This window comes from Haliotis rufescens, unplaced genomic scaffold, assembly GCF_023055435.1.
Source record: "Haliotis rufescens isolate VD_foot unplaced genomic scaffold, xgHalRufe1.0.p SCAF_15, whole genome shotgun sequence".
NCBI lineage: Eukaryota > Metazoa > Mollusca > Gastropoda > Lepetellida > Haliotidae > Haliotis > Haliotis rufescens.
Genome location: NW_025963835.1, coordinates 20,676,229 through 20,704,223, shown reverse-complemented (window position 1 = coordinate 20,704,223; position 27,995 = coordinate 20,676,229). Strand labels below are relative to the sequence as shown.

At 41.3% G+C, this 27,995-nt stretch overlaps 1 protein-coding gene across 1 annotated transcript; it reads left to right on the top strand.

Moving 5' to 3' along the window:
- Positions 1 to 24: 24 nt before the first annotated feature.
- Positions 25 to 27,995, top strand: LOC124135178 (putative uncharacterized protein DDB_G0284213). The gene is made up of 19 exons (XM_046500410.2): positions 25 to 124; positions 6,075 to 6,180; positions 7,133 to 7,169; positions 9,068 to 9,144; positions 10,736 to 10,791; positions 11,153 to 11,209; positions 11,759 to 11,823; positions 12,758 to 12,797; positions 14,189 to 14,305; positions 14,537 to 14,613; positions 15,890 to 16,049; positions 16,572 to 16,643; positions 18,274 to 18,352; positions 19,841 to 19,878; positions 21,839 to 21,942; positions 23,000 to 23,093; positions 24,533 to 24,746; positions 25,584 to 25,656; positions 26,621 to 27,995. Exons 1-19 carry the CDS (start codon positions 71 to 73, stop codon positions 26,679 to 26,681), a joined length of 1,581 nt encoding a protein of 526 aa, XP_046356366.1. The 5' UTR covers positions 25 to 70; the 3' UTR covers positions 26,682 to 27,995.

Genomic DNA, 27,995 nt, shown 5'->3' with positions numbered 1-27,995 from the left:
TGGGAAAATACAACGCAACATAAAGGCAAAGGCCGTGAAACTTGGTCGCGTGAAACTTCACGAGCGGAAAATGTCTTGTGACGATGATGAACTCGACAACAATCCTTTTTTCCGAGCACTTCAGGTTAGAATTAATTCTCTGAGTGAAATTAGTTCAGTCTTATATACCATATTCCCCCCAGGTCAATTTATTTTGATAAAAATGGGCAACACGCGAATTGTTATGAATATTATGTCGTGTAGGGCCTAGATGTGATTTTGCCTTATCATGCACTGTCACTGTGATGCTAGTATCGGTGTCACCAGTCAAAAATATTCGTCAAGTTATGTTCCTCCCTCAGGGTTATTTTTGCGGTAAGTGTTCCGTTCTCTCACCTTACCGTTTGTATGTGATTAAGGACATGGCGTTTTTCTCTCAAAATGGGGAAACACTTCAACCACTGAACACGAATATTTTTTCTATTTTCCATTCATGACATGTTCATCAAACTGACAAAGTGCATTTGAAGTGGCCATGATCAAGTGTGTATGGCAACAATGCAGTTTACCAGGCGCAGCTTATGTGCCACTCTTGCGTTACAGATCTTGCTTCACTGATCTCACATGCCTATTCGATCCTTAGGGTTAGTTGTGCTGAAGTTTCTGTACACGAAATGTACTCCAGCCGAAATCAGAATACAGAAGGCAGACGAATCCCAATTCCTCAACATGAAACCACGAAACCGGTTCATGTTTGTAGCTCTGGTTCGCCTGATGACGATGCATGCTGGAGAATCCTGTGCATCATGGATTAATAGAGTAATGTACCTTTGTCACTGTGTTTCCTCGTTTTTCATACAGCACACTGGAATGCATCTCATACGACAGTATTACAGTTTTGATCCATTTATGGAAAGGGAATACCGAGAGAAAATATACTCCCATGTTGAATTTTAGTGCAGTTTGGCAACTAGGACATGTCACGTACGTAAGCGTTCAAGGAAACAGTGAAGCGCAATGTGCAGTACGGCCGATGGGGGAATGGACTAATCCTAAATTGATGTTCAATCGGTCTCAAATGATGTATAACATGTTTTTACGTCATTTAACGTGTCTAAAGGGACTTTTGACATGTTTTTAACAACATCATAACGTCATCTAACATGTCCAAAATGACGTAGAATATCATGTTCATTGGGTCCCGAACGACTTCTAGGATGTTTTCTAGTCATGTAATTGTCTAAAGCGATTTTTTAATTTCTTTTGACAACTTCATAATGTCATCTAACATGTCCAAATGATGTATAAAAGTGACGTCCAATCGTTCTTAAACAACGTCTAACATGTTTTTACATCATTTAACATGTCTTATGCATCAGTTTTTAACGACTTCACAACTTCATCTTAAGTGTCCAAAATGATGTATATAGTGACGTACAGTCCGTATCAGACCGCCTCCGTGGTCTAGTGGTAGAGCGTCCGCCCGCAGAGCGGAAGGTCCGCGGTTCGATCCCCGACGTTAAAAGATGGTACTTGTTGTTACCCTGTCTGGCGCTCGGCATTAAGGGGCTAGAACAAGGACTGGTCGGCTCTGAGTCAGTATACTGTGTCTGAGTGGGGTATTCATGTTAAAATGCGGCATGGTATCTCAGTGAGCTCGCACTATAAATCGGCATCCGTCCGGACTAGTACAAGCAGCCACACAAACACACACACGTACATGCACGTCGCTATATAAGTGCAATAACATGTTTTTACGTCATTTAACATGTCCATATTCCTCAACCCGAAACCGAAACAGGTTCATGTTGTAGTTCTTAGTATGCCTGATGATGAGTGTATACTGGATAATTCTGTGCATTGTGGGATATTTGAGTAATGTACGTACATTACTGTGTTTCCTTGTTTTTTTATATAGCACACAGGAATGCATACAACAATATGACATTTCCAGTCTATTTATGGAAAGGAAATACTGAGAACAAAATATGTAATGCATACTGCCATGTTGAATTTTCCGCGGTTTGTTATGCAGGACATGTCATTTACGTAAGCGTTCAAGGAACCAGTTATGAGCATTGCGCTATACAGCCTGCTGCGGAATGGACTCATTTTGGGTACCTTTCTGTATTCATATTTTGGCCAGGGTACATTTCTGTATGTAGGGTACATATCTGAAGTACCTGTAACAACAACGGCCCCTTTAGCATTAGCTGTGTTTGGGTTAGGGTAAGCAGTGTTTCCGTTCTCCGGTAATTGCCGGCTTTTTACCGATAAAAATATCAACAAGCTGATAAATATGAACATTGTCGGCTACCATGTCCGATAAAACATTGTTTGTTTTAAGATATGATCATGTCAACAGTTACTTGCCTCATATAAATTGATAGGCTTTATTCATCAAACACAGAAACGCAAGCGTCTGTCTCGCATTCCAGGGAACCCCCCATCTATTAATAGCATGACTATCCCGCACCAGTTAACGTGCTTCGCTTTGATTGGATATTATTGTCTTGATAGATGACGTTGGTAATCACGTGATCTCTGACGCCTCGTGGCACGAGATTAAACATGCCGAAGGCGAAGCAGACGAATCTTTCCACTTTCTTTGGGGTGGAGACGTCTAGTGCTAATCTGAAACGGAAACATGCGGCTGACGCGAGCGAATGTATTGAATCAAACACTCCCTCGACCTCGAAATCTTCGGACACAATGCCTAGCGAACCATACTTGAAAAAGAAAACGAAATCTGTACTGCGAAAGTTTAATGCAGAGTGGTCGAATGAATTCAAGTGGCTTCGTTTTGAGGAGGAGGGCGACAAAATCATAATATTTTGCCGAATCTGCGAGGCAGCAAAAAAATCTAACGGTTTCACTAAAGGTTGTATTAATCATGTTAATCTCAAGAAATCTGCTTTGAAAGATCATAGAGACAGAGCCTCTCATCATCAGGCCGTTACAACGATGTATCACAAAAATGCAATGGCAGCGCATATGGAGGTGGCAGCAGACAAATCTGACGAGAAATTAACAGCAATGTTAAACACAGTTTTATTCATGTCTCAAGAAAATATTGCTACCTCCAAGTTTTCTAAACTAATCGAACTGCAGCAGCGGAACGGATGTGAACATTTACAGGGAGAAACGTACACTCATTCGGACTCGACAGACGCGATGGAGAATGCACTTGTTGAGAGTACTAACGAACATTTAAAATCTAAACTTGAAAAAAGCAAGTTTATTGGACTCATTATCGATGAGACTGTAAATATCACGGTTGAAAAAAAACTTATATTGTTTGTGAAAATCGTTAACGACGGAAAGGCAGAAACAGTGTTTTTAGGAAATTTTTCAGTTCATAGTGGTACAGCCGAATGTATCATGGAAAAAATTCTTGAAATTTTGCCTCAATGGAACATTCCTTTGGAAAAAGTGGTCGGTCTAGGATCGGATGGTGCGTCTGTTATGACCGGGAAACACTCAGGAGTTGGGAAGAGGTTGCAGGATCATAATTCATATCTTGTGCACGTCCATTGCATAGCCCATCGTGTCGCACTTGCTTCAGCCGATGCAGCGAAGATTTCGAAGGTCGTAGCGGACTATAGAAGGACATTGAATGATATCTACAAACTGTTTGAATATTCAGCAACGCGATACAACAGATTGCGAGAACTTTCAGAGGTCCTTGAAGATTCTGACTTTTCAAGTTTAAAACAACCATGCAGTGTTCGATGGCTTTCCGTGGGACGGGCGGTCAAAGCAGTGAAATCTAACTGGCCAGCTCTTGTTCTCGAAATTGAAGAGGAATCTGCCGAGCGAAACAACGCTGTTGCCACGAATATTCAGAAGAAAATTCGAACGTACTCCTTTATCCGACTTACTTACATGATGACTGACGTGCTCCATGTGATGGACAAAATTGTTACTCTTTTTCAGAGAGAGAATATCAACTTGGGCATGATTATGCCAATTGTGAATTCTACGATTGACTCCCTTGCCAGTCTAGAAAACACAGCAGGTGAAAATGAACAGCATTTCTTGGATAATTTGAACAACGGGGAATTTCGTGGAATTCAGGTCACATATGGGGACCCGCGATCTATCGGTGCGTTTGTGAAAACCCGTTGTGGGTTTATTGAGGAACTCTGTAACTCTCTGAGAAAAAGATTTCCGGATGACTCGCCTGATATCGTTACTTGTCTGGACAAAGTGCTCAACCCAAGCCGATTTCCCCAAACGCAAGAGGAACTGACAGCTCACGGAAGGGAATCCCTCGAGAAATTACTGGACAAATTCTGCCTCCCGATTGGTCCAGCTGAAAATGACGTCATCAATCGCATCCGGGCGCAGCAGGATTTCACACCCTTCAAGATGGCGGTCAACAACATTGGAGCCGACTCGTTCGAACAAAGTTGCAAGACAGTGATTTCTGAACTTTCAGATATTTATCCCGACTTTTCCACTCTGTGCTCGATAGCACTTGCTATCCCAGTTAGCAGCGTTGATGCTGAACGTGGATTCAGTTTGCAAAACAGGATACACTCTGCCAGTCGCAATCGTCTTTCCCAACAACGGATAAACAACCTGATGCTGTTGAATCTACACGCAGACGTCAACAATACTGTCAAACAAGCTACGAAGATCTTTCGTAGAAAGAAACGCAAATTTTAATAAACAAGTCAGTATGTTTTATGTTGTATTTTATTGAATTTATTAATGACTGACAAAAATCACAAATGACCGGTATTTTGGTACATTGCCGGCTCATCTGTCCGGCAGATAAAAATATGACCGGAAACACTGGTAAGTTATCAGGTCTGGACACAGCACCAGATTTCAAGGCGTATGTAAATTTCAATGCTACACTCAGAATACCGTATTCGACGTAATAAGCACCCCGCTCTAATCAGTGCCCACTGTGATATTTGCTAATATATTGGCTAGTAAACAATCCCAATTAGCACGCCTTCCGATTGATCAGTGTACACAAGACTTTTTTTTTCGTGCATAATACGCACTCCTGTGTTATATGCAATATTATGGGCATTTAAATTCCGGAAAATATATGTGTCGTGTATAATACACACAGATTTTTCTTTTGTATCTTATTAGGTTGTCAGCATAAACAGCAACATTAACTATCTTTGATCTCTGTTTATTTTCTTACCAAAACTATATTCTAATAAGAGCCCCTTTTTCTGTTTTTGAGAGCGCCCTGGGTGCTTATTACGTCAAATACGGTACTTGGTGTTTTGAGGTTTATTTGACATGCACCAAAAAAAACAGTTACTATTCCTCAAAGGGACGTAATTCTTTATTTGCACCTTTGCCTTGAGATTTTAGTGATGCCTTCAATTTACAAGGTACACCCTATTACCAAAACACCTTGTAATCACAAAGCAAAGGGAGGTAATCTGTAGTGTATTTTCAAAATACTTTTGAGATATTTATCGTATCACACAGTTTCATGAAGTGTGTCATTACAGCCTTGGCAAGATATAGCTGGAATATTGATTTCTCACTCGCTTTGCCACCCTCCCGCCCAGCCGGAAGTTATTTTCATCTTAGTGCTACAACTATCATAAGCATATGTTAAAACATGAAAGTTATGATCATCTTAGTGATACAAGTATCGTAAGCATATGTTTAAGCGTAAGAGTTACGATCATCTTAGCGCTATGACTATTGTATGCATATGTTAAAGCATGAGAGTTATGATCATCTTAGTGCTATGACTATCGTAAGCATATGTTAAAGCTTGGGAGTTATGATCATCTTAGCGCTATGACTTTCGTAAGCGTATGTTAAAGCATGAGAGTTATGATCATCTTAGTGCTACGACTATCGTAAGCTTATGTAAAGGCATGGGAGTTCTATGATCATCTTAGTGCTAAGATTGCTTTGTGGAAGGTGACCCTGGACTTTAAATTTTATTAAAACAGGAATTTACCAAAGATATGAAAGGTTAATAAAATTGAAATGTTACAGAATGTTTCACAAAGAGTTCAATGTCTTGTGTTTTAGAAACCAATATTGAGTACGCTGTGTGTTCATGTACATAAGTGAGCTGCAATCTTATTGTTTCTCTTCATCAGACCACATTCCTGGATCTGTATGAGCGAGCCCAGGAGAAATGCCACCTGATCTGTGTACCACTGTCCTCCTCCCTGGAGGGATTAGCCATCAATCAGAAGTTTGTGGGTAAGTGTTGCATTTCAAGCTGATCTGTGTTGCCAATTTCAACATGGGGAGAGGGGCGGTCGGGTAGCCTAGTGGTTAAAGCGTTCGCTCGTCACGCTGAAGACCCGGGTTCGATTCCCGACATGGGTACAATGTGTGAAGCCCATTTCTGGTGTCCCCTGTCGTGATGTTGCTGGAATATTGCTAAAAGCGGCATAAAACCATACTCACTCACTCAACATGGGGAGGGATTCATGCTCAGAGGCTGATGTTTGACCCCAAGTCTGCAGCAGTAAATAATCCCAAATTGAAATTCCAATTTCCCAATTCATGTTACCGTATTCGACGTAATAAGCGCCCCGCTCTAATAAGCGCCCACGGTGATATTTGCTATATATTTTGGCTAGTGAACAATCCCAATTAGCACCCTTCCGATCGATCACATGACTTATTTATTCGTGTATAATACGCACTCGCGTGTTATATGCACCCTTAATAACAGAAATTAAATTCTTAATTACGGAAATTAAATTCTTAATTACGGAAATTAAATACATCTGTCGTGTATAATATGCACAGACTTTTCTTTTGTATCATTTCAGGTTGTAAGCATAAACCACGAAATTTACGATCTTTCAACTCTTTCACCAAAATTATATTCTAATAAGAGCCCCCCTATTTCTTATTTTGAGACCGCCATGGGTGCATGTTACGTCGAATACGGTCATACAGTTATACTAATGTGATGCCTTAGTTAAGCAGATTTGTTTATATATTTATGTTTATTTCAACCAACACAAGCCAACAGGTTTGCCGAAATCTGTATACCATATGTTACAGAAAGTGTGGCCTTATTTGATGACTAGTGGCTATGCTTGATGTGACAATGATGGCTAAATAGGAAGCATGGTAATCAGATCTTGAAGGCATCAGTCTTTAGGTTCATGATGTTTGCTTTTGTCTGTTTCTACAGAAACCCACATCCTGAGGACATCTCCATATTTCAGAGGGTAAGTGTCAGATGTAGGCATGATACTATCCTCCGTGAAGTTAGAATTAGTCTCCAGCAACCCATGCTTGCCGTAAAAGGCAACTATGCTTGTCGTAAAAGGCGACTAATAGGATCAGGTTGTTAGACTCGCTGACTTAGTTGATACATGTCATGGTATCCAGATTGCATAGATCGATGCTCATGATGTCAATCACTGGTTTGTCTGGTCCAAATGTGATTATTTACAGACTGCCGTCATATAGCAAGAATATTGAGTGTGGTGTTCAACAACAACCGAACACACTTGATACTTTTTGTGTAAATAGAATTTTATACTCCCCAGTTAACATATATCCTACTTAATGCATGATGAATACATAATTGTGAAATGAATGGATTGTTGTGCTGCAGTCTGAAATTTGGGTTTGGATCCTGGAAATTTTCTGGATTTTTTGCTGTGTATGAATACTGTTCTTGAAAGGTATCTTTTCTCCTCAACATCGATTTGCTATTGGCTTGGCAATACTGCATTAATAATATTTTAAGTGTGATCTTCATCAAAACACCTTTGATTTTGTTGTTACCCATCCCCATTCTGCAGACCAGCCCATCCCCATTCTGCAGACCATCCCATCCCCATTCTGCAGACCAGCCTATCCCCATTCTGCAGACCAGCCCATCCCCATTCTGCAGACCAGCCCATCACCATTCTGCAGACCAGCCCATCCCCATTCTGCAGACCAGCCTATCCCGATTCTGCAGATCAGCCTATCCCCATTCTGCAGACCAGCCCATCCCCATTCTGCAGACCAGCCCATCCCCATTCTGCAGACCAGCCTATCCCCATTCTGCAGACCAGCCTATCCCCATTCTGCAGACCAGGCGAGTTCAGTTGAAACAGAAGTAGTAGTGGGATGATACACTTTTTTACTGCTCGATACAAGTATCGATCACAGTCACACACTAAGTAAAAAAATAGCGATTCTTACCGTAATAACTGTTACACCAAACACTAATTAGTGGTGAAAATGTAAATATTTTCTTCAATTGTGCCATACTTGACACTGCTAACTGTAAATAATCAGTGTGCAAGGTATTTGGCCATCCTGTCTATGAAAAAGATGGCTTACGCACCACCAATAAGAGCACATACAAGTATCGTGATACATGTCGGATCGTGAGCAAGGTATCGTGATGCGTGTCAGATCGCACAGTTAGTGTATTGTCCCAGCCCTAAACAGAAGCATATGACATGGATAGTTACTTCATGGTGACATCATAGTGCTAGGGCCTCAAAATCATCCATTGTATTGTGAGATCGTGAAGATCCGGGATAGAATAGGCCTTCAGCAACCCATGCTTGCCGTAATAAGGCGATTTTTGCTTGTCGTAAGAGGCGACTAACGGGATTGGGTGGTCAGGCTCGCTGACTCGGTTGATTCAGGTCATCGATCCCGTTGATTGTCATATTGCAGGAATATTGCTGAGTGTGTTGTTAAACAACAAACATTGTATTGTGACATCATAGTGCTAAACACCATGTTTACTAAGACAGGGTTGGTATTTCCCATATTAAAATACACCTGTGCTGGGTTTTACCTTGACCTACAAGACTAGGGGTCCAGAGGACCCCGAATTACTAATTTCAAGGGTCCTTACAGGAAATATAAGGGTCCAGTCAAGTGATGACATGGTGTAACACACTGTAAGATTTGATAATTACTTAAATTACAGGAACTTTATCATGTTTATATTTCTTGTCAAGACTTTGGTACAATGAATATTCTCATGAGGCTATCGGGATGCAATATATATTTATTTCTGCATCTATTCTGTAAATTTGTGCATCCTTGATGCACGTTTCTGCATCGTGTAAAACCCTGCATGTGTGCTGATTCCTGTCTGTGGGTTATGCAGGCAATACCTGACCATCAACTCACACAGCAAGATGGTGCTACTTGAGGAAGGAGGCGGAGTCCTACAGACTAGAGAAGGTAACACTGCACCAGTCATACTATACAAATAATGACTCTTGACGAGGTCAGTATGCGAAAACAAGGGCCCGAGGACCCGATCCCCGAGGTTGTCAGGCCCGCAAAGGAGTCCGGTCCTCTGGTCCTTGTTCTGGCATATTGACTTCATCAAAAGTAATCATTTTGTTATAAACAGTGAAATGTTCGTTCCAGATGCCATATTGTTTTCTAGCAGATGAGTCAATATTCATCACGTTACAGGTCAAAACGAATCTTGTGATGTGTAAATATTCGAGGTCAGTGTCAGTCACATGATTTCGGCATCTATATTATTATATATTATCTATATTATCACATTATTTAACCATTGGCATTGCAAGATTCTTAATAGACGTATTATGTTTGGCGGTACATGACCAACATTATTTATTTGTATATAATGGGTAGACACTAGGGCTCGGACCTGGGTACCTGACCCCCTATTACCCGACTGTACCCGGGTACTCGCTGTAGGTGTCAGGAGATGGGTACAAAATGTCCGTTTGGAAATAGTTTGACGGGAGCCCTGGAAAAAAGTATTTAGATACACTTTAACATGATCTGGTCATGCATACACTATGTACACTGAAGCTGACTTTAGCTCTGTCTTCATTCAAACCTATAAAAGTCAGAAGGAATGTGTGAATAGTCCGAAAGAAATCTGAACATTAGTGACTTTTAATGTAACCATGGAATTACTCATTTAACAATATATCATGTGACTAAGCACGGGTCCGGGTAGTCCTGTGGGTGCCCGGGTCCTACTCAGTACCCACCAAGTGCCCAAGTATACATCCCAGCCCTAGTAGACGCCAGGAGTTAAATTCTGCTCATGCATTAGCCATTCATGACATTTATCTAGATGATGGGAGAAACATGTGCCTGGTATTCTTGCCAGATTTTCACCCGCCTCAGGACTACAGCTGTATGCTAACATACTAATGGCCATGTCTATCCCTGACTCCCCTAAAAGACCGCTTCTCATTAATTTTATTATTGAGATGCTAAGTAATATATATATATGTAGTATGATATTTTCAATAGTTTTTTCCATGTTGATTTATTAAATGTTTTTCTGCAATCAAACAAGACATGTACGATCAGTACTTGTTTACAGATAAAATAATTTTAATTCTCATGATTTTGAGGTTAGTAAGTCCATGAATTACTCTTGAAACAGGGGTACAGGTGGCCCAGTCGTCTAAGGCGCAGCAATTCGCTATGCAGAGTTGCATCCCTTGGGCACGCAAGAAACCTATGATTGTGGGTTCGAATCCCGGTTCGCCCCGATTATGTTTCTAGGTTTGTCAGCACCATACCCATTCTTGTGGGTTTCACCGAAATGGTAAACGTCTGAGACCTGCATCACTTCGAGCTTTCCTCCTATATTATGCTGACACGACATGATACAACTTGAATACTGTTAAAAGCGGCGTGAAACCAAACTCACTCACTACTCTTGAAACCAAAAAACAAATAGTGTGAATCAAATGTTAACCAAACACGCCAATAATTATCTTTTCAATCAGCATGTTTAACTAAGGCTTCTTGGTATTTTTGTGTCTATTTTCAGGCTTCTCCGAGAAAATTACTGTAAAGATACTGAATGAAGAGTTAGCATATAACAAGGTAACATCTGTACATAGTTTACACAACTCATAGAAGTGTAGCTACCCAGAGGGGATTCCGGGTTAGAATAAGTCCCCAGTAACTTGTGCTGGTCACAAGAGGGACCAAACGGATCAGGTGGTCAGGCTCAGTGACTTGGTTGTTTGCGTGTCATCGTACCCTGATGACGAGGATCGGTGCTCACAATATCAATCACTGGATTGTCTGGTCCAGACTTGATTATTTACAAGTCAACGTCACATAGCTTGAATATTGCTGAGTGTGACGTTAAACAACCAACAAACATCTGGATTAAAAAAATTGGAAATAAAAAAAGTTTTCTCTCTTTCTCTTTCTGAATGTTGAACACCTTTAATTCCAGGAATACAAGCATTACAAAATCCTTGTTATTGAGAGACCACTGGATCCTATTTACCATGTGAGTTATTGTACCAAACTGCTTCTGACATAGTTGTATTACAACATTTCTACTTACAAATTGACTTCCCTTTGAGTGAGTTCATTTCATGATGAAACTTAATACAGTGAGCGGGGCAGGGGTGGCCCAGTCGTCTTAGGTGCCGCAATTCGCAGTGCAGAGTTGCGTCCCTTGGGCACACCAGAAACCTGATTGTGGGTTCGAATCCTGGTTCGCCCTGATTATGTTTCTAGGTTTGTCAGCACCATACCCGTGTTCATGGGTTTCACCGAAGTGGTAAACAGCTGAGACCTGCATCACTTCTGTCTTTCCTCCCACATTAAGCTGATACACCATGATATAACTGGAATACTGTTAAAAGCGGTGTAAAACCCACTCACTCACTCACTAATATAGTGAGGGCAACTGCATGAACGTCTGATACGTTCTTGTACCACTGGTCTTGATGAAGTGTAGCTATAAGAACACATGGTCTCACTGAACATTCTTCATTGTTTATTGTTATTTTGTTGAGTGATGCTGAGTTTTTTTATTAATCTTGTTTACTAGACGAAGCACTCCTCAAAGGAACAGCGTAACGGAGAGCTGTACACACCAAGGGTGTCTCTCCAGGAGTGAGTATACACATTTGATTATCCATACCTGAGGATTATCTCAGGGATTATCTCGGATTCTTAACTAAGTCCCTTTGGAAGCCAAATTGAGAAATATATGTAATGATATTGGGATTTGTTTTCAAGGTCTTTTTTCTTAAGTTCATACGTATTGTAACATTGCATTCAATGCAGTCGTGTAACACTAAGTATTAAAGCCTCTGCCTTGTTATCAGGCTTGTTTTCAGTGAATACAAGTCCCATCTACAAAGCCACAGCATTAGTTATGACTATAATATCATGAATTGGGACATGACAATTCAAATTTTGTAATGTTTGCTGCAGAAGAGTTTGGGCAGAATATCTGATCAGGTCAAAATAAATCCCTGTAGCTGTATTGAGCATCACACAGACATTGTAAATACTCAGATGATGGCTTGTTTATAAGATAAAGTTGTCTTTTATAAGTGTAAGAGATGTTTTACCGTTGTTCATGTGATTTGAGAGAAAGCTACAAATGTTTCTTCAGCGTTTGAAACCCGTAACAGGGATATTACTAACCATTTGTTACAAACGGTCGTGATATCATCCCATGTTGTCTATTTTTCATTTCACATCTTTGTAAAGTAAGGCGAAAATATTTTTTTATAATTTCAGTTTTTTGTTCTTCATGTGGTTGGTTGCTTTTGTAAACTAAAAACAACCAAAAATGTAAGGCCAAGCGTCAAACATTGATGCAATGCCTACCTGCTTCATCAACTGTTGCCTGATGTACTCAGTAAGCTTTGATTGTAGTCATCCTAGGTGTGATGGCTTCTCTAAACTGACAGGCTGCAAATCATTTGACCATGTTGACACTATACAATAACTGCCAGAAGTTGGATAAATCTTTTGCTCTTCTTTTTTGGTTCATTTCGGTACATTTATGTCATGCTGTTATTATTTGCTTTTTTAGATGCAAAGCTTTTCTGAAGTCATTTGCTGAATATACTGTGGTAAGTCCATCAAGAAGGCAAAATATTAATTGATGTTGTTGTCATTGTTGATTTTCAAAGAAAGGGTAGTGACATAAATCTGGATGTTACTTTCAAGTGCCTTTAGATTATAATCATTAGTATTTTTATTGCTGGAAATGGGGGCATGAGCCCAGTTGTCTACATCTTCCCGAGGCAAGAGAGTTAACTGACTTAAAAGTCTTGTTTTCACCCTTGCTGAACTAGGCTGTAATTCCTGAACACCAGTGGCTATTACCAGTTATGTCCCTTCTATGCCTCTCCTATGGTCCAATCATATTCCACCTCTCGTATCACTTGCATTTGCTTCAAAATGGCGACTCCCAGTCAAGACAATCTGATCGATAGTCAAGATCTATATTGTGATAAAACGAGTCTTATATCGTGAAGTGCATCAAATCATGTGAGCACCTTGATTAAAAACATGAAAAGATTGAGAAAATATCTTTTGACAACGAGATAGCGGTTCACATGCTTTGCAAATCCTGCATTTGACGAAATCTGCATGACAGTTTACGAACCGGATTTCAATTTTGTTGACTATTTTTGACGATTTTAATAGGACTATGCATAGACTCTGTAGTCCAGCCAAAATGTAACTCCATAATACCAGCCTTGTTCGGCAAGGGTGGAAACTGGACTTTTATATATTCAGTTAACTCACTTGCCTCGGGAAGATGAGTTGTAGAAGGCGCTGCATTTCGTTTGTGCAGAGTTGCATCCCTTGGACACGCCAGAATCCTAGGGTCATGGGTACAGCACCATGCCCAGGTTTCACCAAAGTGGTAATTGTCTTGAGACCTGCATCACTTTGGGCTTTCCTCCCACTTTAAGCTGACCCTACGTGATATAACTGGAACACTGTTCAAAGTGGCATTAAACCCACCTCACTCACTCACTATGGCTTGAAACAAAGGTTTAAAAGAAAAGAAATAACCAAAATAAAAAATAAACTTACTTTCAATAAAACCTAGGGGTGAAACGATACAGCAAGATTATGATACTATACATAGGTCACGATACAATACATATCGCAATACGCATATCCACGTCAAATCGCATGGAAACGTGTTTACTATAAATCTAGTAGTTGTAGTAGTATTTATTTTTGCAAGTGTATCTTATATCAATGAAGAAAAACTGTATCGTGTGTCGTATCGTATCGTCACATGAAAACATGATGCATCGGTGAATCGTTTCACCCCAAATAAAACTGTTTCTATTTGTTTGTTTATTTGTGCTTCTGAAAATGTACAGCTTGCTCATATCTATATATAGAGAGAGAGAATTAAGCCCAACATGCTCATCAGTAATCTTCAAAAAATTAACCCGCTCGACATAGCTTATTCAGAGAAGCTGTTGCTATTCTGTAGGTGTTGAAATCTCTAGACGAGAGCATCTTCCGATTCAACAAGAACTACATGGTGTTGAAGAACTACTTGCAGGATGCTGCCTCACGTCTGGAAAACATGGCTGCCGACGCCATCGAGGTGAGGGCGCAGATTTACCGGGGTTCGACAGGATTAAGAAATATATGATGAATAATTTATTTACTTTATTACAGGACCTGATGAAAAGTCTTGGAACAAATTCATCCTCATGCAATCAATACAAACCAAATAGACCCAAATGCATGAAGTGTATACAATATTATTGTCAGGTCATGTATGTGTTTTGGAAACAGACAAGTAAAATGTGAAGTGTTTTGTCTTTCTCTTCAGAAGTGCACAAAATGTACTAAACACAGATTGTACTCCGACCCCAAGTTTAGAGAAGCTCTGTCCGGTTCAATAGAGAGGTAGGTACTCGACACAGATGGCATTAATAATGAGTATCACCCATGTGTCATAACACCTGCATGCAATTTGATTGGCTGATATGTGAACTTCATTCATTCGGGGGGGCACGGGGGGCCCAGTCCTCTAGGGCAACGCAATTCGCTGTGCAGAGTTGCGTCCCTTGGGCACGCCAGAAACCTATGACTGTGGGTTCGAATCCCGGTTCGCCCCGATTATGTTTCTAGGTTTGTCAGCACCATACCCGTGCTCGTAGGTTTCACCGAAGTGGTAAACGTCTGAGACCTGCATCACTTCGGGCTTTCCTCCCACATCAAGCTGACAAGCCCCGATAACTGGAATACTGTTAAAAATTGCGTTAAACCCAACTCACTCACTCACTCACTCACTCACTCACTCACTCACTCACTCACTCACTCACTCACTCACTCACTCACTCACTCACTCACTCACTCACATGAAACATCTTGTCCTACCAACATGTCTGTTATTTTCTTATGATATTTCCAAGTAGACGCTCAGTGAACACCCAACCCTGTTCACTGTACATGCTGTACGAACTTAAAATCGAAGAGAACTACAGTGGACTTACTTCAGTATACAGTCAAACACCGTTGTGTCAATGTTGAAGGGACCTATGTAAATACTTCGATTTACCCAAGGTTCGACACAACCAAAAATGATGAATAAAGAAGGAATATGCAGTAGGGCTGGGACGAGTCCAAAGTTACTACCTGGGTACCCACCACCCTATTACCCGACCCTACCCGGGTACCCGCTGTAGATATTTAGAGATAGGTACAAACTGTTCGATTTGGAAAAGTTTGACCATAGCCCTGGCAAAATGTATTTAGATACGCGTATAAAACAATCCAGTCATGCATACACTGAAGTTTAGTGCATAAAGTTTTATCTTTGTTCAAACTTATAAAAGTCAGAAGGAATGGGTGCATTGTCAGAAAGAAATGGGAACATTACCGACTTATAGTGTAACCACAGAGTTTTAGATAATTTTTGTCATTAAACAATATATCACGCGACTAACCATGGGTCTGGGTAGTCCTATGGGTACCCGGGTCCGACTCAGGACCCACCCGACCCGAGTACCCGAGTTACCTGTCCAAACCCTAATATGCAGGGAGCAAACTTTTTTTTCAAGACAACCACAAGTTCGACAAATCAAAGTTTGACACAACGGTGTTTGACTGTACTTATTTATCACTGAGGACCTACATACAGTTTCATCTAGAATGAATGCTTTGTGTGTTGCTGTTGCAGTTATGTGCTGGGCAGCGTTCACCAGAAGGTGTTCACGGTCGTCTGTGAAGAGTTTGCCGCCGATGACAAACTGCTGTCTCAACAGTGCCAGAAACTGAGTGGTGTCACGCCGGAATACCTGGGGGTCCGAGCCGAGTTCTCCTGTCCCCTTCCGTCCGCTGTAAGTAGGGGGGACTCTTGGGGGTAATTCAGTTGTTGCAGTAGTTGTGTGGTTGCTTAATCACTCGGGGATTTGTTTAGGATTCCTAACTAAGTTCCCTTGTCAGGCAATTTGGGGAGTAAATTGTGATATATAGAAGATTTTATATTTGTGTTCATGTCATACTATGTTTATGACATGAGTGTGTGAATTCCGGTATTTCCCAAGTGATACTGGAATTTTTAGCACTATAAATCGGCATCAGTCCGTACTAATACAAGCAGCCACACACGGACATGCATGTCGCTATATATGTCCAATAATCTTGGACGCGACGTTAAACCCCATCTCATCTCACCTCACCTCACCTCACCTCACCTCACCTCACCTCACCTCACCTCACCTCACCTCACCCCACCTCACCTCACCCGATCTCACCTCACCTACCCTCACCCCATCTCACCTCACCTCACCTCACCTCACCTCACCTCACCTCACCTCACCTCACCTCATGTGAATCCGAGATGTGTTTTGATGTTGCAGGTGGTTGAGTTAGCTCACCTGGACGGCCTGACTACCCCCAGAGCTAAACAGCTGTGTCTCAAGTCTACAGTTGTGAGTAGCCTCCCAAGCTGTCAAACACTCAGTGTTGCAACAATCTTTGTTTATGATCAGAGAATTTTGATTCAGATTAATGGCATATACCACATATTTTTGATGTTAAGTCACAGATCCTATAGGAATCAACATAATGAACAGACCCCACTTATGCCGTGGCTAGTAAAGATCTAGAATTGAATTTTATTTATATAATGTGCAAAATATTAAATAAGGGTAAAAAAAATAATAGTCTTGGTTCTCAGGCACCACCCGCATCATCACAAAGTCTGCCGCATGTTTTGTTGTTATTTCCATTTTCAAAAAATTACAAAAATACTAATACTTAAAAACAATGCGATCCAAAAAAGCACACAGTTACTTCCCTTTACATGCGCACTGCTTTACTGCACATCTCGTGTTATGGTCTTTGTGGCAATAGGAGTTTGTATGCTTGTTTATGTAGGGAGGCCCTTCCCAGGTTGATGATACACAACTGTTTACTTGGTTACATACTAGTTTGAACAAGCAAAAAAAAAAAAAAAAACCACCAGCCTGCACTATATTTTCAAATGTCATTGCCTGAGAACCAATTCTTTTATTTTTATAGCCTAAATCTTACATCTCCAAAAGTTTTCACTTTTTTCCTGGATTTCAGTACTGTCATTTCATCTTTCTTGCTAATATTGAAGACAAAAAACACTTCAACAGTGACAGTGTTAATATGATAATTTTTTATTTTGAATCCTTCAATGTGTGTAAGAGAGGATAGTGGTATCCTCATTATGGTCATAGGGGACAATATGTTGTTTCCAAATGGCAGGGGAGGGGCAGGGGGCTTGGAACCCATGAAGCAACACTAATTGAAGAGGGTCCTGATGGGGGGATCCCATAAGCAGTAAGCAGTAAAATTTAGGGTACCTTTTCATTTAGCAGTAATTTTTCTTCTTTTTCAATAAAATCGTCGCAAAAATTTTGGGGGGTCGCATATTTGTTTCACAAATATGCCAAATGAATTTTTCAACAAATATTATAATATTATCACCAGGTTATTTTACCTTTCGTTTCATCCTGACAATTCATATTTTTAATACCGGGTAGAATCTCAGATCGCTATACATTCTAGACTCGTCCCCTGTGTCAGTTGCGCAGCCTGCTTTCTGTGGCGAAGCATTTGGGTCTTTAAGGCTGTTTTTGACCATTTTAATCATTTTACAATAAGCAGTAAATTATTTATTTACGTAAAGCAGTTATTTTTTGGTATTTTCTGTTAAGCATTTACGATAAAAAAAGATGAATTTTACGTTTACGATAGTGTTTGAAGGGTGTTTTACGTTAAGCATTAAAACCCATCAGGACCCTCATTGAAGCCAGAAGGTGACGTAGTTGATGATGTGAGCTGAGCTGTAGCTAGTGAGCTCATGTCGTCGCTTGTATTCAGGAATCCAACATGTTTCTATATTTTCTGGAAAAAAAAGACTATGGGTAATATGAAAATCACAACTCAAAAAGTACAAAATGAATTTATTCGGACTTCTCCGTACAGATATTCCTTAATCATGAGTGGCCAGTCGATGTTTCTCTTAACCCTTCACTTCCGATGAGACAGTTCCTCGTACCTAGCTGATGTCAGTGTTGACTGTTTCAGGACAATGTGACAGAAGGGTTGAATGCATTTGTCAGAGAAAACCAGCAGCCGAACCTCCAGGGACAGTCATCGGGTGGGGGTGAGTAGCATTCAGCATGTTCACATGACCATTGATGACAGCAACAGGAATACTGTATTCGACGTAATAAGCACCCCGCTCTAATAAGCGCCCACGGCGATATTTGTTAATATTGGCTAGTGAACAATCCCAATCAGCTCCCCTTCTGATTGATCAATGTACACAGGACTTTTTTATTCATGTGTAATACGCACTATGTTATATGAACACTTAATTATTAAATTCTGGAAAATATATTTGTCGTGTATAATACACACATACATTTCTTTTGTATCATTTCAGGCTGTCAGCATAAACCACAAAATTATGATCTTTCAACTCTGTGTTTTTCTCACTAAAATTATTTTCTAATAAGTGCCCCCAATTTCTAATTTTGAGAGTGGCCTGGGCGCTTATTTCGTCGAATATGGTAGTCGGTTTCCCTGTGGTATTCATGTCATTTCTATTTCCATCCGAACTGTTACCTTAAAGAACCTTGGTTCAGGGCAATGTCTGACCATCTGGTTATGTTCTTGTATTTTGTCCTCCTAGAGTCACGACCCGTGAAGATCCGGGGTAGAATAGGTCTTCAGCAACCCATGTTTGCCGTAAAAGGCGACTATGCTTGTCGTAAAAGGCGACTAACGGGATCGGGTGGTCAGGCTCGCTGACTTGGTTGATGCATGTCATCGATCCCAATTGTGTGGATCGATTCTCATGTTATCAATCACTGGATTGACTGGTCCAGACTCGATTATTTACAGACCGTTGTCATATAGCTGTAATATTGCTGAGTGCGGCGTTAAACAACAAACAAAACAAACAAAACCTAGTCACAAAAGCATGCCAGGAAATATAGCATGCTGAATAAGTGTATGAACTAGGTCGTGGCTGGGGTAGAATAGGTCTTCAGCAACCCATGCTTGCTGTAAAAGGTGACTATGCTTGTCGTAAGAGGCGACCGACGGGATCGGGTGGTCAGACTTAATTGATGCATGTCATCGATTCCAATTGTAGGGATTGATGCTCATGATATTAATCCCTGGATTGTCTGGTCCAGACTCTTATTTACAGACCACTATCGTATAGCTGGACGGTCTGTAAATAATCGAGTGTGGACCAGACAATCCAGTGATTGACACCATGTGCATCGATGTGAGAATCCAGTGATTGATTTCATGAGCTTCATTCCACGCAGTTGGGATATGATGACATGCATCAGCCAAGTCAGCGAGCCTGACCATCCAATACTGTTAGTCATCTCTTATGGCTGGCTTGGATTGCTGAAGACCTGTTCTAATCTGGATCATCACGAGGACATTTGGAATGAGTTGTGCTGGAACAATATATTTCTGTGCATGATTTTGTTATTGAAGAGGTTTGGTTGACTGTATTGTAACACCTAATTAAAAGATTCACTTTGTATTTCAGCTTATAAAATTTGGCTTGTTTCAGTCGTACAGGTATCCATCTTGATTCACTGACTGCATTACTTGGTTTATGTTGCAGACGCCTGTTTGACCTCGGACGACCTCATCCCTATTCTGGTGAGACTTGTGGTGAACAGGATGTATGAAAACACATGTAGTTTAGAATCCAAGGCCACTTTTCTGAAAGTGATTGTTTCTCTTGAGTGTTGTAGCCCATACACTGTGACATAGACTTTTGACAATCACAGCTTTTATTTATTTAATTAATTTCAAAGGCAAAAGGTGAAAGATGCGGTTAAATGTTCATCTCTCCTTGAGGTTGTTGGTATTTAACTACCTTTTAATGTAAGGGATGAAGTTCATGTGATTTTAAAAATTGATAGTTTTTTTCGTTTCCATTTCAACAAGGTTGATTTTGACTCATATTGGTGTTTTCCTGACCTAGAAATACAAAGTTCCTAATCCCAATTCCATGGTATTGTTTTGATAGCTCAATAACTACTCTTGTGTACAGACAGACAGATTAGGTAGAAATTCTCTTATCTCGTTGAACAGTAGGGGCCGGGGGAATTTGTCATCTCCTGATGACTCTAGTATTTATGTGGACTTTGTGAAATTGATTGTCATGTCAGCTTCGCTGCACTAGCAGGAACAATGATCTGTGGCCCAATTCCACAAACTGATTTTAGCCCTACAACTACGGTAAGCCTATGTTAAAGTATGGGAGTTATGGCTACAACTATGGTCAGCCTATGTTAAAGTATGGGAGTTACGGCTACAACTACGGTCAGCCTATGTTAAAGTATGGGAGTTAGGCTACAACTACGGTAAGCCTATGTTAAAGTATGGGAGTTATGGCTACAACTATGGTCAGCCTATGTTAAAGTATGGGAGTTACGGCTACAACTACGGTAAGCCTATGTTAAAGTATGGGAGTTACGGCTACAACTACGGTAAGCCTATGTTAAAGTATGGGAGTTATGGCTACAACTATGGTAAGCCTATGTTAAAGTATGGGAGTTACGGCTACAACTACGGTAAGCCTATGTTAAAGTGTGGGAGTTACGGCTACAACTACAGTAAGCCTATGTTAAAGTATGGGAGTTACGGCTACAACTACGGTAAGCCTATGTTAAAGTGTGGGAGTTACGGCTACAACTACGGTAAGCCTATGTTAAAGTATGGGAGTTACGGCTACAACTACGGTAAGCCTATGTTAAAGTATGGGAGTTACGGCTACAACTACGGTAAGCCTATGTTAAAGTATGGGAGTTACGGCTACAACTACGGTAAGCCTATGTTAAAGTATGGGAGTTACGGCTACAACTACAGTAAGCCTATGTTAAAGTATGGGAGTTACGGCTACAACTACGGTAAGCCTATGTTAAAGTATGGGAATTACGGCTACAACTACGGTAAGCCTATGTTAAAGTATGGGAGTTACGGCTAAAACTACGGTAAGCCTATGTTAAAGTATGGGAGTTACGGCTACAACTACGGTAAGCCTATGTTAAAGTATGGGAGTTACAAACTTCTTATTAACGCTATGATCACTTTGTGGAACAGGCCCTGAACCACAAGACAATATCTTCCAATAAGCAGTGTTTCACAACACTTGGAAACTTGATGAATAATTTTGGTTGACCTGACCTATGCCATTTGAATATCCCTTGTTTATCATTTCCTTCTATAGCTTTTAAGGAATTTACGAAAAATGAAAAAAAGACATTTACTTTGAGATGGGAATTACACCCTACATTGTCTAAGACCCTGTACGACCCGTGAAGATTCCGGGGTAGAATAGGTTTTCAGCAACCCTTACTTGCCGTAAAAGGCGACTATGCTTGTCGTAAAAGGCGGCTAACGGGATCGGGTGGTCAGGCTCGCTGATTTGGTTGATACATGTCATCGACTTAAATTGCGTGGATCGATGCTCATGATGTCAATCACTGGATTGTCTGGTCCAGACTCGGTTATTTTACAAACCGCCGTCATATAGCTGGAATATTGCTGAGTGCGGCGTTAAACAACAAACAAACAAATAAGACCCTGTACTGACCAAGGGTCCTTGTTGCAGGTGACCGTCATAGCTCAAGCCAAGTGCAGACATCTCCAGAGCGACATCTACTACATGGAGAATTTCACCTGGTTCTCCACCACCAAGGACATGGACAACGTCAGGTAGGTTATGTGTGCAGGTAGATGTTAGCTCACCTGGTTCTCCACCACCAAGGACATGGACAACGTCAGGTAGGTTATGTGTGCAGGTAGATGTTAGCTCACCTGGTTCACCACTACCAAGTACATGGACAACGTCAGGTAGGTTATGTGTGCAGGTAGATGTTAGCTCACCTGGTTCTCCACTACCAAGTACATGGACAACGTCAGGTAGGTTATGTGTGCAGGTAGATGTTAGCTCACCTGGTTCACCACTACCAAGTACATGGACAACGTCAGGTAGGTTATGTGTGCAGGTAGATGTTAGCTCACCTGGTTCACCACTACCAAGTACATGGACAACGTCAGGTAGGTTATGTGTGCAGGTAGATGTTAGCTTACCTGGTTCACCACTACCAAGGACATGGACAACGTCAGGTAGGTTATGTGTGCAGGTAGATGTTAGCTCACCTGGTTCTCCACCACCAAGGACATGGACGTCAGGTAGGTTATGTGTGCAGGTAGATGTTAGCTCACCTGGTTCTCCACCACCAAGGACATGGACGTCAGGTAGGTTATGTGTGCAGCTAGATGTTAGCTCACCTGGTTCTCCACCACCAAGGACATGGACAACGTCAGGTAAGTTATGTGTGCAGGTCTAAGTTAGCTCACCTGGTTCTCCACAATCAAGGACATGGACAACGTCAGGTAGGTTATGTGTGCAGGTAGATGTTAGCTCATCCGGTTGTAAACCACCAAGGACATGGACAACGTCATTTAGGTTAAGTATGCGGGTAGCTGTTAGCTCACCTGGTTCTCCACCACCAAGAACATGGACAACGTCAGGTAAGTTATGTGTGCAGGTCTAAGTTAGCTCACCTGGTTCTCCACAATCAAGGACATGGACGTAAGGTTGGTTGTGTGTGCAGGTAGAACTTAGCTCACATGGTTCTCCACAATCAAGGACATGGACAATGTCAAGTAGGTTGTGTGTGCAGGTAGTAGTTAGCTCACATGGTTCTCCACAATCAAGGACATTTGTATTTTTTACCCTCTATATCGTTTGTTGTTATTTTGCCAGCTACTGCTTGGTGACGTTCAAGGCTGCTGTGGAGTACATGAAGACGACTGACTTTGATGACCTGAAGTCTCACAACATGGGGACAAGGAATGAGGTGAGTGTGTTATGTCGAAGTAACAGATGTGGAAATGTCAAAACTGGAAGTTGCCCCTTGACAAGTAAACATTAATTATTCACCAGTGTTATATGGCTATAATGATAAATCAGCCAACACAGTTACATCCTGTGCAGAGTTGTGCCCCTTGGGAATGCCAGGATCTAATTATCATGGGTTTGCTCCCCAGATTTGCCCAGATTATTAACCCTTAGTTTGTCAGCAGCTTACCTGTGTCCAAAGGCAGCCCACTCATCTAAGTCACAGTTATTCTCTGTGCTCTGTTTTACGTCGCCCAAGAATGCCAGGATCTTATATCAAGGCTTTCAGCCCCAAATTTGTCAGTTTGGTTTGTCAGCAGTTCATGGGTTTCACGAATTAATGTTAACATTGTCAGTAATGAGGGGTGAAAAATTAACCAAGAATGTCAACAAGCTTAAGTAGTGATAACATAGCCATACCCCAATAATTTTGGACGCAATGTTAAACCCCATTTCACCACCTCAAATGTTTGAAATTCTACTAGCCCTTAGGATACCTTTAGCATTAACAAAACCAATCCAGACTAGTGGGCAAGTGCTGATTTCTATTCCTGTCAGTAACTCCCTCACTTACTCTATAGATCAGTATTGACCCAGTATCCATGGGTTTCACGAATTAATGTTAACATTGCCAGTAATGAGGGGTGAAAAATTAACCAAGAACGTCATCAAGCTTAAATAGTGATTGTAGCCATACCCCAAAAATGCTTGAGACCGCCTCCATGGTCTAGTGGTAGAGCGTCCGCCCGGAGAGTTGAAGGTCCAGGGGTTTGATCCCGAGCCGCGTCATACCAAAAGACGTTAAAAGATGGTACTTGTTGTTCCCCTGTCTGGCGCTCGGCATTAAGGGGCTAAAACAAGGAATGGTCGGCTCGGAGTCAGTATGCTGTGTCTGAGTGGGGTATCATGTTAAACTGCGGCATGGTATCTTGGAGGGCTAGCACTATAAATCGGCATCAGTCCGGACAAGTGCAAGCAGCCACACACACATACACGTGCATGCACGTCGCTATATAAGTGCAATAATCTTGGACGCGGCGTTAAACCCCATTTCACTACCTCACCCAAAATGTTTGAAATTCTACTAGCCCTTAGAATACCTTTAGCATTAACAAAACCAGTCCAGACTATAGTCTGGAAGGTAATTTAAGGACTGGTTGTTGATGAAATATAGTGATAGCTAAATAGACAGATTTTTTATTCATGCACTGATTGTCTTTAAATGTAATATCCAGTTATGTATGACTGTTTAATAATCTCATACCAACTTTGACTGGCGTAGGTCCGATAGTTTTTCAGATATTGTAGTAAACGTCGGTAACTTAAATTACCTTCCAGACTACAGTGGGCAAGTGCTGATTTCTATCCCTGTCAGTAACTCCCTCACTTACTCTGTAGATCAGTATTGATGACCTGATGGCGGCCACAACGGCCCTGAGTGTGGATGATGGTCAGGGCAGGGAGAAGTCTCGGACCTCCAGTGACAGGTCTCCGCAATCAGCGACACGCATGGATCGACAGCTGGAGCGCATCTCCAAGATACTGCAGGACTCTGCCGTGGAACTCAACAAGACAGACAAGAGAAAGACCGGGCCAAGAAGTATATTTGGATGTGAGCATGCTACATGGAGATCAACCATTCATTTTGATGCTTCAATACAATTCAAATCAGTTCATGTTTGTTGATGGACGTACATGTGACACTCCCTGAAAACAATGGTGGTGTCAGTAAATCTCTCACTCAGATGAGAGGCGCACGGTTGGCCCAGTCGTTTAAGGCGCAGCAATTCGCTGTGCAGCCTATGATTGTGGGTTCAAATCTCGGTTTGCCCCGATTTTGTTTCTAGGTTTGTCAGCACCATATCTGTGCTCGAGGGCTTCACCAAAATGGTAAACATCAGAGACCTGCAACACCTTGGGCTTTCCTCCCACTTTAAGTTGACACGCCATGATATAACTGGGATACTTTAAACCCCACTTACTCACTCACTCATTTAGATGATGCTCAGTGTTGAGCATATAGAAAGTAGTTGATTGTATATTCTTATATATTTCATATATACCGTATTCGACATAATAAGCGCCCAAGGCGCACTCAAAATTAGAAATAGGGGGCCCTTATTAGAATATTATCTTGTTTAAAAACAACAGAGTTGAAAGATCGGAAATTTTTTGGTTTATGCTGACAGTCTGAAATGTTTATATACGACAGATATATTTTTCCAGAATTTAATTTCACATAATTAAGGATGCATATGACACATGTGTTATGCAAGAATAAATAAGTCTTGTGTACATTGATCAATCGGAAGGGGTGCTAATTGGGATTGTTCACTAGCCAATATATTAGCAAATATCGCCATGGGCGCATATTAGAATGGGGCGCTTATTACGTCAAAGATATATATATATATCATGATACGAAGTTTATCAGATAGGTTTATTGCAGCTCGGCCCGAAGTCTACCAGACCCCAGATGTTGTTCCCCAGCAGGACCCCAGTAGGAAGCGCCAGGAACTCGGGTAGGTTCAATAAGTGTTGACACTGGACTTTTATAGTCAGTTAACTCCCTTGCCTGATTTATACCAGCTTTATTTGTTAACCCACACAGAACACTACCCACTGTATGATAAGTAGCATTTGATACATAAATTCTTTACACATAGGAATGTTTCTGTAGTAATGGTCTCTGTTTCCTGTGTACTGATAGCATGTGTGTCATTCATTTGGGACAAACCTGTGAAGATCCGACGGATATGGTTGTCGTAAGAGGCGAGTAACGTGATCGGGTGACCAGGCTCGCTGACTCGGTTGATGCATGTCATTGTATCCCAATTGTGTGGATCGATGCAAATGATATCAATCACTGCATTGTGTGATCCAGACTTGATTTTTTTAAAGACCACCGTCATATAGCTGGAATATTGCTGTGTACGGCGTTAAACAACAAACAAATATTTGGTACACGACCCATACCAAGAAATGTATTTTTATGCATTGAAAAGTTTCTGGGATTGGAATCTCATTTAGTAACCCTTTACCAACCAATCAGATTGCCGCTAGCTCCCAGATGTGCTAGACCGCCTCCGTGGTCTAGTGGTAGAGCGTCCGCCCGGAGAGCGGAAGGTCCGAGGTTCGATCCCCGACAGCGTCATACCAAAAGACGTTAAAAGATGGTACTTGTTGTTACCCTGTCTGGGGCTCGGCATTAAGATGCTAAAACAAGGACTGGTCGGCTCGGAGTCAGTATACTGTGTCTGAGTAGGGTATTCATGTTAAACTGCGGCATGGTATCTCAGTGAGCTAGCACTATAAATCGACATCATTCCGGACTAGTACAAGCAGCCACACAAACACACACACGTACATGCACGTCACTATATAAATGCAATAATCTTGGACACGACGTTAAACCCCATTTCACCTCACCACCTCACCTAGTTGTGCTACAATAGACACTTTAGTCAGTGGGTCTGCGTATTTCAGAGAGTTTCTGTCCGCTCTGCAAGACGATGATTTTGACCAGCCATTCGGAAAACAGACCTGATGCTGACCCCAGAGGAACTCTCTGCCCAACAAGTCTTTCAGGCCAACCCTCCTACAGCTTCCCTCCTCCCAGCTTGCCGCGCCACTCTGCTGATGACACCCGTCACAGGGAAGACTCAACAGTGTAATGTCTGCAATAGTATAAGGATATACTTATGTTGAAACTTGTCCAATCAGAACTCCTGTTTACTTGATGTGTCCCTTGAGACATGAGTCCTTATCGTCCACTGTGATCTTCTTTTTTATCTAGGCACTCACTTTGTCTCACAACCTTGGATGTTTTAACATGTATTTGACAGCCTCCATGAGATTATTTATCTGTATTTCCATGTATTAGTTCGTTCTGAGGTTCCAGGTTAGAATTGGTCCCAGTGACCTATGGTGGTCATGGGACTCGACGAAAAGGAGGTCTGATTCGGTGACTTAGTCATCGTAATCCGACTATAGTAATGTTGCTCATTATATCAGTGCTTGTCGTAAGAGGAGACTAAGGGGATCAGGTGGTCTGGTTCGTTGACTTGGTTGACACATGTCATCGTAACCCGATTGCGTAGATTCATGCTCATGATGTCAATGACGGGATCGTCTGGTCCATACTCAATTATTTACACACCGACGCCATATAGCTGGAATATTGCTGAGTGTGGCCTTAAACAACAAACAAACAAGATAATACTGTAAATCTGGAAAGTTTTGCATCATAAAATTACTGCAAGTGGCTCACAATAACCTTGCATCAAGAAAGTTTTGCAACACCCTGTTAAGATTGCTAAATATGAAAGATACATTTGCAGCTGTTATATTTGATTAGTAGGAAGCGACATGATGGAAGGGTAAGTCAGTGTCAGTCAGTGATTTATAAACTATAGATGCATGTGTTGTTGTTGTTGTGGACAAGGGAGGTTTGAGGTAAGTGTGCTTATCTAACAGAATAGACTGTGTGTCTGGATTAATCTGGGGCGGTCGGGTAGCCTAGTGGTTAAAGCGTTCGCTCGTCATGCCGAAGACCCGGGTTTGATTCCCGACATGGGTACAATGTGGGAAGCCCATTTCTAGTGTCCCCCGCCGTGATATTGCTGGAATATTGCTAAAAGTGGCATAAAACCATACTCACTCACTCACTCTGGATTAATCTGATGCTGCAGGTTGGTGAACTGGGACTAATTAGACTATTGACACTAAGTTACAATGTGTAATTACGAGAAAAAATTAGGGATTAGCGCCCAGGGCGCTCTCAAAATTAGAAATAGGGGGCTCTTATTCGAATATTATTTTGGTGAAAAAAAAACAGAGTTAAAAGATAAATTTCGTTGTT

What these genes read in the sequence shown, in the direction of transcription:
- LOC124135178 (XM_046500410.2), top strand. Translation starts at nt 71, where the DNA reads ATGTCTTGTGACGATGATGAACTCGACAACAATCCTTTTTTCCGAGCA. An exon ending in AGTCCTACAGACTAGAGAAG is followed by an intron (nt 9,145 to 10,735) that starts GTAACACTGCAC and finishes GTCTATTTTCAG; the next exon opens with GCTTCTCCGAGAAAATTACT. An exon ending in AAGAGTTAGCATATAACAAG is followed by an intron (nt 10,792 to 11,152) that starts GTAACATCTGTA and finishes CTTTAATTCCAG; the next exon opens with GAATACAAGCATTACAAAAT.